The sequence below is a fragment of the Bombus vancouverensis genome, chromosome 10 (genome assembly GCF_051014615.1).
Source record: "Bombus vancouverensis nearcticus chromosome 10, iyBomVanc1_principal, whole genome shotgun sequence".
NCBI classification, from domain to species: domain Eukaryota; kingdom Metazoa; phylum Arthropoda; class Insecta; order Hymenoptera; family Apidae; genus Bombus; species Bombus vancouverensis.
This window is the reverse complement of record NC_134920.1, coordinates 7,762,721-7,777,190: the sequence shown is the minus strand read 5'-3', so window position 1 is coordinate 7,777,190 and position 14,470 is coordinate 7,762,721. Positions and strand designations below refer to the sequence as shown.

The following is a 14,470-nucleotide window of genomic DNA, read 5'->3' as shown; positions in this document are numbered from 1 at the left end:
GGCAAGCCTGGACTTTTTCCTCGTGTTTTGTCCATCCGGTGCGCCACGGACGATCACGAAGAAGCAAGGAGAGTAAGAAAAAGCAGAGAGGAAGCCGGAGTAGGAGGAACAGAAGGAAGAAGAGGAAGAAAAGGAGGGTTAACGCACTCGCCACACCCTGCTTTAAAGATTGTAAACGATTATTAATGCCCCACCGCGGCTGACCCGTAACCTGGCGGTGCATCTCTCTTTGTATCCTTCTTTCTTCTCTTTGGTTTTGCCTCTACGTCTCCTGTTTCGCCCTCGAAATATCCCAGCAAGAGTAACAAAGCCGAGTGGCATAACCGGGAGAAATCGAACGTATCGAATGCCCGATGCAGCCGCTTATTCGACGCTTTTCTTAATTAGCGAGCCACGTTATGCTATATAATTTGAAAGTTACGCTCTGCTACGCTAACTAATTTGCGTAACACACTGTGGCCGTCTGCATTAAGATATTCCCAGCTGATCAGCCGGAAGAATTTAGAGACGAATAATAAAGTTTCAGATAAACCAGTTAAATCGGTAACTCGAGTAACGTATCCGAGTTGAATAAAGCAAGCTGGGAAAAAAATACACGGGTCGGAAACGCGAATGTTAACGAAACGGAAGAGCGAGAAAAAAGGAAGATAGACAGCTATTCCGGATGAGGAAAAAAATTTGTCGATTGCCAAGAGGTAACGGAGGGTAGAAATTCGAGAAACTTTCCTTGTACGTACCAACAGGATATCGAGCCTGTAGATTTCGATATAAACCAGCTTTTATCGAAATGATTACAGCGATGCCCATTGAATATTACCCTGAACTCGCGATAAAGGAGAATGGCAATAAATTGCAGGAGACGGAAGTTTGTAATACTTTCGGTAGTCCTTATTTATCGATATTTACGAGACAGTTTCAGTTCCTCGAATTCACCATTATCGGATGTTCCGTTTAAGCCGCTCGCTCGATAATCCAATGATCCGTGATATGAAACGATACGACGTGTATAAAGATAACGTTTCGGTACATCGAAGAAGTGTCGATGTTGCATTATGCAAATTGCATGTGACACGTGCTATATATTTCATGGAAGTTGCGGCATCTCGTCACGGCGGAAATTTTGCATAAAATCGCGTTGCTTATAACGGGTCCGCTTGCCAATTCGTAATTGAGCGACCGACAGAAGTACGAGGGAAAAAAGGGGGGAAAGGATAAAAACGAGGAGAAATCATGTGTAAATATGTCACGAAATTTCTGCGTGAAATTTCATGCAACAAATTTCCTCGTGTTGCGGCAGCTCGTTAAAAAAAGGGTACGAAATTTTTTCGGAGCGTTCGGTGTGTCGTGATTGTACAGCCGCGTTATACCGAGGAAAAGCAAGAAACGGCGATAAAACACCGTAACCGTATTAAAATTAGTAGAAATAGATACAATGACTCACCATGAAAACCATGAACCTTGATTGCAGGTTGGCGCTCTCGATGTAAGTCACCGTTTCCAGCCACCGTGCTCGCCTGTGTACGCTGTTCGCTTCCTTTCTCCGTTTCAATCGTTTTCCTGGGGTATTAATTCACTTCACAGCCGAGAAATCGATCGGTCAGTCCACTTCGATAATCACAACTCGATTGCACTCTGTCCAATCTTACGAATATACTCTCGTAAAGAGAACACGCGGTCACCGATAATTTAAAAAAGCAAACCAATGAACGAGCGGAGAAAATTGTAGTGGTAGAAAAAAAGAGTACGATGTGAAAATAATAGCCCGCGATTCGACACTTATTGCTTCTTCGATTATATTATATTTATATATGCGTATATGTACGTGTGTGTATGTATATATAATATAAATACGTGTATATTTGTTACGCCTATTAAGCGACGTCTTCTAACAACGATTATATAAAACAGCGTGTGATGTATCGTCTATTAATTTAACTATCTAAGTAACTTATTAATTGGCTATCGGTGGCGACAGATACAGATACTGGCTCTCTACTGGCATCTGATTGGCATACTGGCATGAATACTGGCCCGTTCGGCGTACGTCACCTGCAACATACAAACGTACGTATCTGCATTAGAAATTAGTCTACACGATTGCGGGAAACTTAACCAGTAACGGCAAGGTTTTATCATAATTCTACTCGTTTCTCGTTCCTACTAAATTAAAATCCTGGAACTGAGTAAAAGCAAGTAATTGTTCTACATTCTAAATGTTCTTGTTCGTGCTATTCCATATTCATTTAACGCGAAGACAACGTTTCGTTCTATTTAGATCGTAGTTAACGTTAATTCTCTTTCTTTTACGTAATTAGAACCTTTGCAGATGTAAAAACAACCTAAACCAACCTGATTCGTCTACGGTGTATGAAAATATATTTACCTATGAAACTAGTCGGAATAAACCGTCGAAAAAAATTATCATGTTTTACAGTATCGTTACGAAAAACGCAACAGATTGAGCGTAATAACGAGCGAATGCAACGGCATCATGTCGACGGGCACGGTCGACAAGTACCAAGCCAGGCCCATGACGCACCCGGTCTTTATTTAAATCATTCGATCCGTCACGCTATAATCGATTAAAGCTAATAGTCGGGGAAATAGACTTGACCGGTGTACCGAGATGCACAATTTCTAGCTACCGCACCCCTTGCGAACCTCCCGTACCTCGATCGAGCATCCTGCAATTTAATCAACAGCTCAACATTTTTATGCATTAATCGAGTTCCCTGTGTACACATTATTTTAGATCGTTATATCGAGATATTGCAAGAGAATTTCCATTTTATCCAGCCTTTCCTCTCTTCTTCGCTATCGTTAGAGCACCTTGTAATTTCAGGAAATATTCTCCTAACACGATGGTACTTTAAAATAAAAAAAACGTAATTGCAGCAAGTACAGAGGATACACAAGGTATCTGATATGTAATTTGTAATACGCTATTAGCGTTATGCTATATTCAATACACACTGTTGCTTTCATCCTTGGTACTTTGTACGTTTTCCTAATTGTTTCGGACAACGAGTCGTTAAGTAAGATAGGAAAATGAAATTTCATAGGTTTGGCTCGCGGCTGTGGCCACAAAGAAACGATCTACGTTAACGGTGAATTCCAGATCCGGCACGCATAATGTAGTACAAACATTTTGTATACAGCGTGTGTAAAAATCGCATTGGAATTCGCACTTTCGTTAGTGCACTTTCACAGCGGCTTCGTAACGGTAGCCCTTGCACTCCTACGGGTATTGTACGCTTCTCTGCAATCGAGTAATATGCAAAACACGTCGTGTCGGCAACTCGAAGTAATTGTCAAACACAAAAGCATCGATGGCTAGCGATATACGTATTAAAAATGTAGAAAATCAAACGTAGGATAAAGGAGAAAGACTACAAAACTAACGGAAATCTATAATACATATACGAATACTTCCTGCTGCGTAAATTTCTGTACGAGTCTCGTTGAATTCTACACGTGTCATTAAAGTTCTAATGAAGCGTAGGTAATAAAAGCTCCAACGTGATCGTTCCATAAGAAAGTTCTATGACTGTGCTTGACCCCAAGCTACGCGTTAGCCTAACGTCAATGAACTACGAGTCTAGAAGAAATTATGAACATTATAGTTATGCAATAACATCTGCTTAAGTAACTGAAAGCTGTTGCATACGATCCGTTACAAATTGCGTTTTTCCATGAAATCGTGTTCTTTACACGATCTTACCTCTTTACGTTCAAGTATTGCATCCTATCGTCTCTTTAATATTACTTATTGTTCCACACGTGTCAGGTTTGTAACGCGACAGAATTTATTTTTCATGGAATATTATTTATCCTTTCCTCGATATCGTTGCATCGTACAGCGTAACCGTATAAGATGAAACAAACGTGCACCGAGATCAAGCAAAGATTATTGTCGATCCATCTATCGATTCAACGATCGATCGCCGTCAGTTCGTCTTATCGCGAGACAAACATCCTGACGATGTGTTACCGATAAAATTACTATGACGCGTAATCAGTTTATCAATCTCGATCCTAAATCATCGTAGCCTCCGTCTGTTTTCGTCAAAATACGGAACTTTGCAAGCCGGTTACGTGGTCCGCGCGTTCACAGTTTCCACTTTAAGAACATAGTTGCACCGTCGTGGCACTCCGCTCTTAATTGAAAGGTTACGAAACTTCGCGTTTAGCGAATAAACGCGCGCTGCCCGACTCAGGCAGAACCTTCAGTACGGAATATACCAGATCATCTATTATATCTCTTTCTGTAGATACGACTATGCATAATCGTGGCTGAGCATGAAAACTTAGATACATCAAACGACGCATAAAAGTCATTTACATAATTTTGCGTTATATAACGTGGCATCTTTGTTCCAGACGTTGAATCATACGCAAGAATTAAGTTTAACGCCTTCGACATCGAGCATCGCGCACTCGCCTTTACTCTTACGTATGCCTCAGCGATTAAAGTTTCGCGGAACATCGAGATAGATCGACTAGGAACTACACACGCGAACCGGTGAATAGCTTATTTCCGTGTATCGGCGTACCTGCGAACCTACACCTATGTGCTTCAGTCTGGCTATATACGCGCCTCTATAAGTTTATGAATGGAACAGCACGCGTGCGCGACGACTGGAACAGTTCAAGCCGGCAGCGAAAGTGACCTGCTCTAACTTGTACCTGCTCCAACGCACGACGTGTATACACTAGCGTGTACATGCACACGCTAGAGGCGTAAGAACTGCCTCGGATAATTACAGCGAGCAGCTAACCACTCGGTGGACGCGAGAGTGTACCGCTGCCGCAAGTGTGAAACGCACTGCGGGTCGCGGGCCGCGGGGTGCCACGAATGCTAGTCGCACAATTTCTGCCAGTTAAACGACCAAATTGCAAAATATTATATATGAACATTTTTATCTATAGAACGAATACAGTTTGATTGTTTCAGTTTGATTCAATCGGATTCAGTATCGACAAGCTTACGATTCAACGATCGTTGTCGTTGGTAAATATCGTGCAATTTCTGCTTAATAAGTGTCACGGAATCCGTCGATTCCGTAGAATGCCATGAAGAAACTGGCTAAGTAAGTCGTTACGGCATCTATAAAATTTTAAGCGATCGCGACTATTTAGGCGCGATAATAATCATTGACATCGTTCCCGATAATGAGTAGAAAGTTACGAGTTTTAGTATTAATAAAGAATCAAGGGGATAAACACGAGAACGAAGAGATATGACTTTCTCGTGGGCGGTGCCAAGATCGGGCTTCGATAACGTTGGTTAAAATTAAATAAAATGCATCGTTGCCCGTAATACAGAAATTCGTAGCGAGGTCTCCTACGAGACGGGAGAACCGTGTTACAATAGCTCAAGGGAAACTTGTCCTCGAGTCGAAAAAAGACTCGCATTCCTTAGATTTCACCGATCAGAAGCAACGCGGATTTTCACAATCGGCGGCAACGTTCGACTCGCTGATTCGGCACAATTATTTCAACGACGCACACAGAGGCTCTGTTATGGCACATTGTAAAGTTTAGCAGCTGGTTTGACGCACAGCTATAAAGATACACGGTTGCGTTTTTTTTTTCCTTGCCCAGCCTCTCGTATACTGCTATGTCGAAATAGATATCTGCATGAAACTCGGCCAGTTGTACTACCGGTGCAAATAATTGTGTTATACCAGGACATGTAAGATAATGATCGGTACAGATCAGTCGTATCCGCGTGTGAACCAAAGCACATGTACCATTACCAAGACATTACCTTATCTGGCCTTCTCTCTTTTCGCCTTGAAGACTACCATAGCCCGTACAAGCATTCGAGACAAATGCTAGATCGAAAGAGAGAAAGATACGAAGGAAGTAGCAGCGATAGTAATTGCACATGATGTCTGTAATTTACATAAAAACACCGAATCGTACGAAACGACAGGCAATCCCTAACGTGTCTCGCTTCGTAATATAAAATTCATGACAGACTGCGTTATCGTATGAATGCCAGATAACAAAGTGAAAATACCTCATTCAAACGACTCCGATTGCTAAATCAGAATCGTCTAAAATCAGAAGTGGAAATTCTATGACTAACGAAACGAAAACATATCGAACGTGTTTACAGATCACGTTCTCGACTATTAATCATAATCACTCCCACCACTTATGCCTTTGGTATTTGTCGTTTCTTCGAATATAAAGTTGATCCACTCGCTCGGTAATATTTTAAATTCGATCGATTGATCTTTGGCGGCCACGGCACGGTTCGAGTCCCGTTCCTCCTAATGAATCCGTCAATGTCGTTAATTTACCGATTACCAATCCGATAACAACATTTTTTTTTTCAGCGATTAACCTTATCAGTAGGTGGTACCAGTTCCTTTCGGTTATCGTGAATCGATGCTGTTTAATTAAATTAATTGCGAGCCACGAATAAGCTTCAGTGGCTCATCATTGAGAAATGATAAAAAGAATATACTTAGAAAGTATAACAGTGACTCTATATAAAGGAAGCCAATTATATTAACACATTATGTTTGGCATGATACGTGCAATTAAGGTGTACAAAAAAGAAAGCTCTGCCGAGAACCATTTGACTGTGCTGAAATTACAACCATCGTGTTCCGACCTATTTAAGTCTTGAAATAATTACATACATCGTTTCCACGTAAAACGAACAGCTTGTCATCTGCCGTGCTTCTCTCTCAATTTCTTCTCGGGTTACATTAATATTACATCCGCGAAACGTCTACTTTACATGATACCGCCATAATAATGTTAGAACGGTCTAACGTTGACGGTGCACACCAGGCATTAATAACCTCCGTTCGTGGCTCGCACGGTGCTGTACATTGACGTTAATTTGAAATCTGTTCAACCGAGATCTTATCGATTTATTTCGAAAGCGAATCGTGTTTTAGCATACGGTGCATACTTGGCGACACTTTGCCGTATGTACGTGACACGTGTGTACCGCGATGCACGCTTGCATTTATGTTTCCATTTGTATAGATTCGCATGGATTTAATACGAATCCAGTGAGCCGATGCTTTTCATGGTACATCGCACCGTTCCACTATTCACGATATGATGCACGAGTAGGCCTAGTTACTTTACATTTGCTGTATATATCGTTGTAAGTCAAACATACATAGCGCTATTTTGTTTTCCGTTTAAAAAAAAGGAAGTAGTTTTTAATAGGTATCTATACATTGAAAAACCATATCACGTGTAACCGAACATACACTTTCACAAAACACGTTCGTTCTATTACGTTACAATGCTTATCGAATGCCCAATACACGCGTGTGAACCACAAACGCATTAGCTGGTCGCAAGTACGGTTTCTAATACGCATCGTATAATAACGCGTTAATCGGAATGCAACAAGCTCTGAATGCCATGTCGTGCATATAGATCTACCCATATCTGCAATACATATATATGCATATACCCACATCGGTTCGCCGGAACGTACCACAAAAGAAATTCCTATTCTATCATACATTAATGTACATCACGTACATGTACTTCATACCTTTCCCTAGTATCAGATTTTATCAGCTGGCACGAGACAATGAAAATTAACGAACCAACCCTGAACCCTCATCCTGAATTACAAAATATGTATCGAATCGGTTTCCTTCCGTAAATTCTACCTTATGTAAAATATACGCGATACTGTGAGTAAAATCATCGTATCCTAAAAACCGATTCAACGGAGCAATTCGGATTCAACGAGCGAAACTACCATTGAAATTGATAGGTGAGGAAAATAAAGAAGGAATATCGACTTATGCGCATAATTAACTTGGTATGGTATTAGAAAGCACGTTTTCCTTTTAAAAATCCTCTCGGCAGAGAATCGGAGAACTAATTTCTCCTGATAGGGTGAAAGGAACGTGCGGCAAATGGTCAGTTTTCTTAAAATGAACGAATTCGTAATCGCCTATTGTTAGGTCAAAAGCAACGTCTCATTAGACGTAATCCAAGACTCTTTAAATACAAGCCCCGAGCTCGCGGTACGACGTTAGAGTATCAATTATGACGGGACGTACATCAATTGAGACGAAGCGTTCCAGTCGTTTTTATCGAGTTTCTCATTATCGACAGCTACTCGCTTCCATACTCTCTTCAGCTTGAACCGACGGCTAGAGTTTGTAAGTGTTCATTTAATTTTATCGCCGACCTATTGGCGTTTTTACTGCTACCAAGACTGGTGCGCGATCTGCTGGTTGTGTAGCATAAAACGTTCCGGCAAACTTAAGCTGAAGTTTCAAGTAATTTAGAAGTCTTCTACCGATAATTGCATGCGCGATTATGAATTGAAGTAACGAGACGTCGCGTCGGCCTGAGCAAATAATTTTTCGTAGTTTTTCTACGAGATACGCGTATTAAATGATTAAAATAAATATCAACGTGACGCATACCAGACATCCTTAAAGGCATTCAAACGTTAATTGTGTCACTGTGTACAAACAGTTTCTTTTGCTCGCTTTCCGCATCAACGGTAATCATCGTATCTTCCATACACGTTTCTATACATCAGTGTACTCGTGCTTCGTATCGTTGTTGTTCGCTCCGAAACCCCCGACTTATCGCATTATCTCGTAATCCTCCTCGGCAGAAAGCCCAACGAAACGATAATGAAACAACGGACCGGTAAAACTAGCAGAAACTACCACGAGAAAAGCAATAACAACGACGCCTCGCGTCTTTTACTGCCTCGTACTAAAACTGACATTCGCACGCATTTGCCAGCAGTAATGAGGGACGTAGTTGGAACTATAATACGATGACGTGTAAATAGCAGTCAGTGTTACAATGCCCGCTACAACGATTCGAACCAGTTTTATCTGTTCCAGCAGAAATACGTGCTCGGCCTAAACTGCGGGCCGCAAAACGTAATTCGATATATTATCTGGAGTTACTGCGAATAATTTTAGTACGTAATATCTCCTATTTGTAGTAGATACAAGATACGCGTAGATAAGCAATTTCATTAGCGAACAAAAGAACTAGGTCTATATTGCGGGGAACAACAGATGCATCTGATACAGGAATTGGTCATTACAATTAATCATCGAAGCCTTTGTTAAATAAATGACATTGTACCTGTTGAGTGCGCCACGTGCGATAGACGATTTGCTAAGTAACGTGAAATAAGTATGAAGGAACTGAAAAACAAGGAATAAAAACCTATTACTCTATAAATAACCTTCTACAAACGCCATCGGCTGCTTATTAATTCCATTATGAGAAGTCGTAATTCCGAATATGCTAACGATACAGCGATAATTTTTCAACGAGTTTCGCTCGAGAATATTGCTGCTAAATTTACATTTGCTTTTAAAGCAATTTACCGAAGAATGAATTAAAGAAAATTCAACAGAAGAATTAATATTATTCATTAATATTATTTCAGACGATGAAGTTTGAAAAAGGACTTAATGCAAAATTAATTAAATGCACTGTAGAATATTTCACAATTATCCTCGATATTGCATAAATCGCGAGGCAAGCCTGCCGGCTATGCTGGTAAACGAATGAAACACGAAGACAAAGCTCTAACAAACTACTGAGAGAAAAACTAATCCGAACCTGTGGAACAATTTTAATATCATCGATGCCGCTCTTTCTTCCCGAAAGAGTGACTAAAGCTATGTGTGGACGTGATATTGAACGGTAGCCGTCAGCGTGCGATCCCATTAGCCTGTATTGTATGCTAATGAGCGGTTGTCGCCTGTGATCCATGCTTATATCGTGTTATATCGCCAGCAGCGGTTCTCTATTTTTCAACCTTTGACACAACTCTTTTTTATCTAATCATGAAAGCAAAAAGGACGCATCGATACGTTTAATCATTGCATCGTTGTAGCGTTACAGACACTTCGATGCTGTTGAATCGTTTAGAATTTCAAGAGCATTTTCATATTTTTGTCAGCTATTCCTTTGACCAACATAAATTACGATATACGTAACTTCTTCGACGATTCGAGCAAAGCTTATTTCGTAAGACGCCAGAGATGCATTCAAGCCAATTAGATGGTTAATTAACGTACGCCACTGCGTTCCTCGCATATTCGGGAATTCAACGCTTTTCCAATACGATTAAGGAACGAGTGAGAACTGCTGTTAAATACGCCGTTAAATTATGTACGGTTTATCATCTAGATACTTATTGCAATTACAGGTGAAAGAATTTTAATGAACTTTACTGGCAGCCCTAAGGATCTATGAAAATATTAGGAAATTTCGATTAGTTTTAAACAGAAGACGTGTATTACTATCGAATTCTATCATTTAAATTCATGAAATAAGTATCTATCGGAATAGAATTTTTGAAAGAATTATTGTCATTCGCGACGGTATACAAGCGTGTACAATGTTTTCTATTTTAAGTAGCCCTAAAATGCAACTAGTTCTTAATGCCAAGGTAACCACGAATTAATGGGTGCGTAAATTTTTTATGTGCCATTAAAATGATCGTGAAAAGGATCGTACGCACGCGGTTGTTTCGCGCTTGCGTTGGCGTCCAAAGGCACTCGAGTCGAAACCCGAACACAATGATGTTCTGTGCAAAAGACTGAAACGAGTGCAATTAACGTTACGAGTGCTAGCAGGTCATTATCCGACTGAATCCAGTCTCGTCTCAAAACCGCAAATTACCTGCGCCACTCACACACGCATCACGTGCGCACGTAAACACGCGCTCAAGCTTACAAGCTCGTTCGTACATAGTATCGCAATACAAGATGAATTAGATATTAACAATTAAGAACACGAATCTATAACCGTGTATTATTTAGATACGCGCATACGAAGAAATATTCATGAACAAATTAATTATTGCAGAGAAATGGTTCGTGTACGGCTGCCTCTCTCTTCTAATTCACGCAACATATTAAGACATAAGTATACGTGCCACATAAAGAACATTTTAACGGTGGAATAAAGAGGAATAAATAACAAACTCATTAAAATTCGCAGCATGAGCAACAGACAATGGACAAAACGAACGATTTGCAAGTTTCGCTATAAATACGGTTTTTGACGCCCGATCAAACGCACAATTAACCAGAGTAAACTAGTGGCAATAACGAACGAACACACGAACAACATGCACCTAATGAAACATCGTGTACGCGAGAACACCGTTATTCGAACACGAGCAACGTTGGATCTAACGTTTCTTTTCAATTAATTCCTATTCGTTAGTCCATGCGCACTGGTGCGAGATAATCATGTCAATAATCATCGGACAAGTTACGTAGTAGCACGTGTTGCCACGATCGCGCGCATTCGTAGACGATTAAAACGTCTCGTCGTACGTCAGAAGTCGAACAAAGTCAAAATCAGGGACGACTAGGCGTTGTCACTTGGCTTGCCGAGCCCAATATTACAAACTGTGTCGGCATAATTATGCTACGCGCTGTCAGGTAGATGAAGCTGATACGAACGTGGGACCATCTAAGCGCCTTTAGAAGCATAAATAATCCTATTAAACGTGTCACTGGTTGTGTCAACAATCTGACAGCCTACAAGTATAAGATAGTCAAAGGAACAGTTAGGTGCGTTCTCTCCTATGCACGTTGATTCTGCGGTCAAAATCAATGTCAGAAAGTCAGGGGCATCGCTGTGCCCGTACCACAAAGATGCGTTTAAAGCGCATCGCGCTCAAACATTACGCAACACACCGGTTAGATAGATATTTGTCTACCATAGCGTCAAGTGGAAGACTAACTAAATGCCACGCTATTGAACAGAGTATATACATATATGTATATAAATCGTTTGGAAAATATTTCCTCTAGTCTACTCTTATTCTATCGTTCGGTTCTAAAAATTGGATTCATTGAACTGTATTCGATCCAATTTTTTTTCATTTAGAACTGGAATACGTTGCTCGATCGATCGGATTATTCAGGTTACTCAAAAATGTTTTTTTCGTTTCAAATGCCAGAGTTTACGTGTTTTAACGCTAAATAATTAAATGGACATTGACATAAATGGTGTTGGAACGGTGTACTATGCATTGAAAATGCCGCATCAACATTAACGGAGGTTAAAAAACATACAATTACAGTTAACAGTTATCCTATAGACGCGCAGGTGTTTATTCATTTAGATTCCGCAAGCTACTTCACCTCTCTCAACGTGTAGCTAAATATAAGTATACAAAACGTAAGCGGTTTCAAGTGTTGTCGAGATGTCTGTAAACTTAAAGAGGAAAAGCGAGTTTCATTTCCGAAACCATAAAACAAGGAGAACATGCTGAACGACTTTATAATCTTTTATCAGGTATTTGTATTCGATAAAAAGGTTTCATGCGTAAATCTATAGAAATAGCATTAGAAATTTCGCAAGCTAACTTATAAGTCCAAATCTATAAATTATTAAACGATACAGTCAAGATATATTTCAAGAAATGAAATTCTTTGGTTCGTTCAGCTCGCAAATCGAACACGATTAACAGTACTTTTTCCAGAGATTATAACTTCCTAGATACGGTTCGATGAAATTTTGTCGCAAGCTTCCATGGCGAGACTCTCGTAAACCTGACAATTATACCAACTCGTACCGTGGACCATGAGTCGCAAATGAAATAACCGCGAGCGGACTAATAACCGTCCTCTCTGTCTCTTTGTCTCTTACTTCGTACCATCGTGTTCCTTCTAATGCTTGTGCTACTGTGACAAAACGTTATTCGTTGGATGTACAACGTCAGTGAACCAAATTAGTAACGTACAACCGCAAATTAAGATGCGCCTGGTCGTTTCTCCTGTCTATATTTGGAATATTGTACCGTCTATCTATACAAAGTCATATCTCGGGCCACCTCCGCGATACCATCAATTTCCAGTTGCAACGACGCTCTTGTCTCGGAAATTTACACTTTATGAATATTTTCACTTTTAACCGGTATATTTTAATTAAATCTTATCTGATACAGCGAGGGGAATGTATCCAATTAAGAACTTAATTCTGAAATGAATAATAATTTTATGCGATCAAAGTGAAGTAATACTGATTCGATCTCAGTCATTGAACAAAATGTATTCGTTTGAGTTAATGGCTATAGAATATGGAAACGATGGACATAATTTGCCAATCATGTTTTTCAGGTAAATAATCGAATTAAAATTCCGTTTGTTGTGGTCACTCTGGGGTGCTAAAAGCCTCAGTCACCGTTCCAGTTTATTGCACTTCGAGGCGGTAGGTCCCAAGAGGAGTACGTGACAAAACAGAGAATCCTCTTTAGGTTGTGCACTCTCAAGAATCGCATAAATTTCAGAACTAGTTTGTGAGAATTTAGTTGGCTAGTAGCCACGAAGGTAAACGCATCTACGACGGTTTTACAAGAACGAGTACCTGCTTACACCTGGCTTTGTAGGATCAGGTGCAAGATCGATATTCTTTCCGTTTGTTTCTTTTCCTAGTCACATTTTAACATTCACGTTCGCTCTTTTAAATCTACGAGTACGATTATTAAGCTCAGCGAGATTTTAATGTATTTCAAAACAATTCAACTTTTCTTATTAGAAGTTCTGTAGAAGATGACAAGCTGGACCATTAATCGACTTTATCAATTTTATCTCATATTGCTAATTAAAAGTTTAAATAACGATTGGCTTGTTCTTTTTCCTTTTCCTTGAAAAAGCAGATAAAATGTACAATGGTATATTAATAAAAACCAAGAACAACGGTAGCTTATCAATGAGTGTGTACCTCTATTATGTGATGCCTATTGCGTTGTGGCCAGCAACTTGTCTCGTACAATATTATTTGTAAACATTTACTACACTAATATATATTCTTCTTCCGATTCCTATTCTGTGCTCATTTCAGATAAAAATAGTCAGAAAAATATATTTAAAAAATTGATAAGGAATCAAATTATTATATCATTATTTATTACCAATGTTTTAGAAAATAACAAACAATTATAATTAGGATATACGACGTATTACGAGAATATCCTCTAAGATTCATAGACCCACCGGGAATTTCAACATGAAATATTTTTAATCGTACATATGTACACGGTGTGGACATTAATATTTATGATATATAATCAGCGAACAGTTTTAATTAAGCAGTTTATTCTAAAATTTGTGATGGTGATCACAACTCGAAAAACTTAAGAAATAACTACGCCAGAAATACAACACAGCCTGCATTCCTGTGTGACAGAGCGGTGGAGGACAGACGCAGACAGGAGGTAAAGATCAATAGAGGTTCGTCGACTCGACAACTGACTAGACTCTATATACTGCTCGACGTTACTTATGCTTATAGTCATAAAAATTATAATTACGTTACATCCCACAATAATTGTTTGTTCAAATGTAATTGTCTATTCAATTATAAAATTGCATATCCTATTTATTTCCACTTAAACGCAATATATAAAAAATAATGTTGCCTCGAATGAAAGAAGACAAAAAATGGCGGGAAAGAACTGATACGA

General features: G+C 39.6%; 1 protein-coding gene across 1 annotated transcript in view; it reads right to left on the bottom strand.

The window, feature by feature from the left end:
• The window catches only part of LOC117157007 (uncharacterized), a 291,632-nt gene that overhangs the window by 274,614 nt on the left and 2,548 nt on the right, over positions 1-14,470 (bottom strand). Inside the window, exon 2 of the mRNA XM_033334628.2 lies at positions 1,442-2,049. Coding sequence (XP_033190519.1) covers positions 1,442-1,453 — 12 coding nt within the window. The 5' untranslated portion in view covers positions 1,454-2,049. The remainder of the gene's footprint in view (positions 1-1,441; positions 2,050-14,470) is intronic.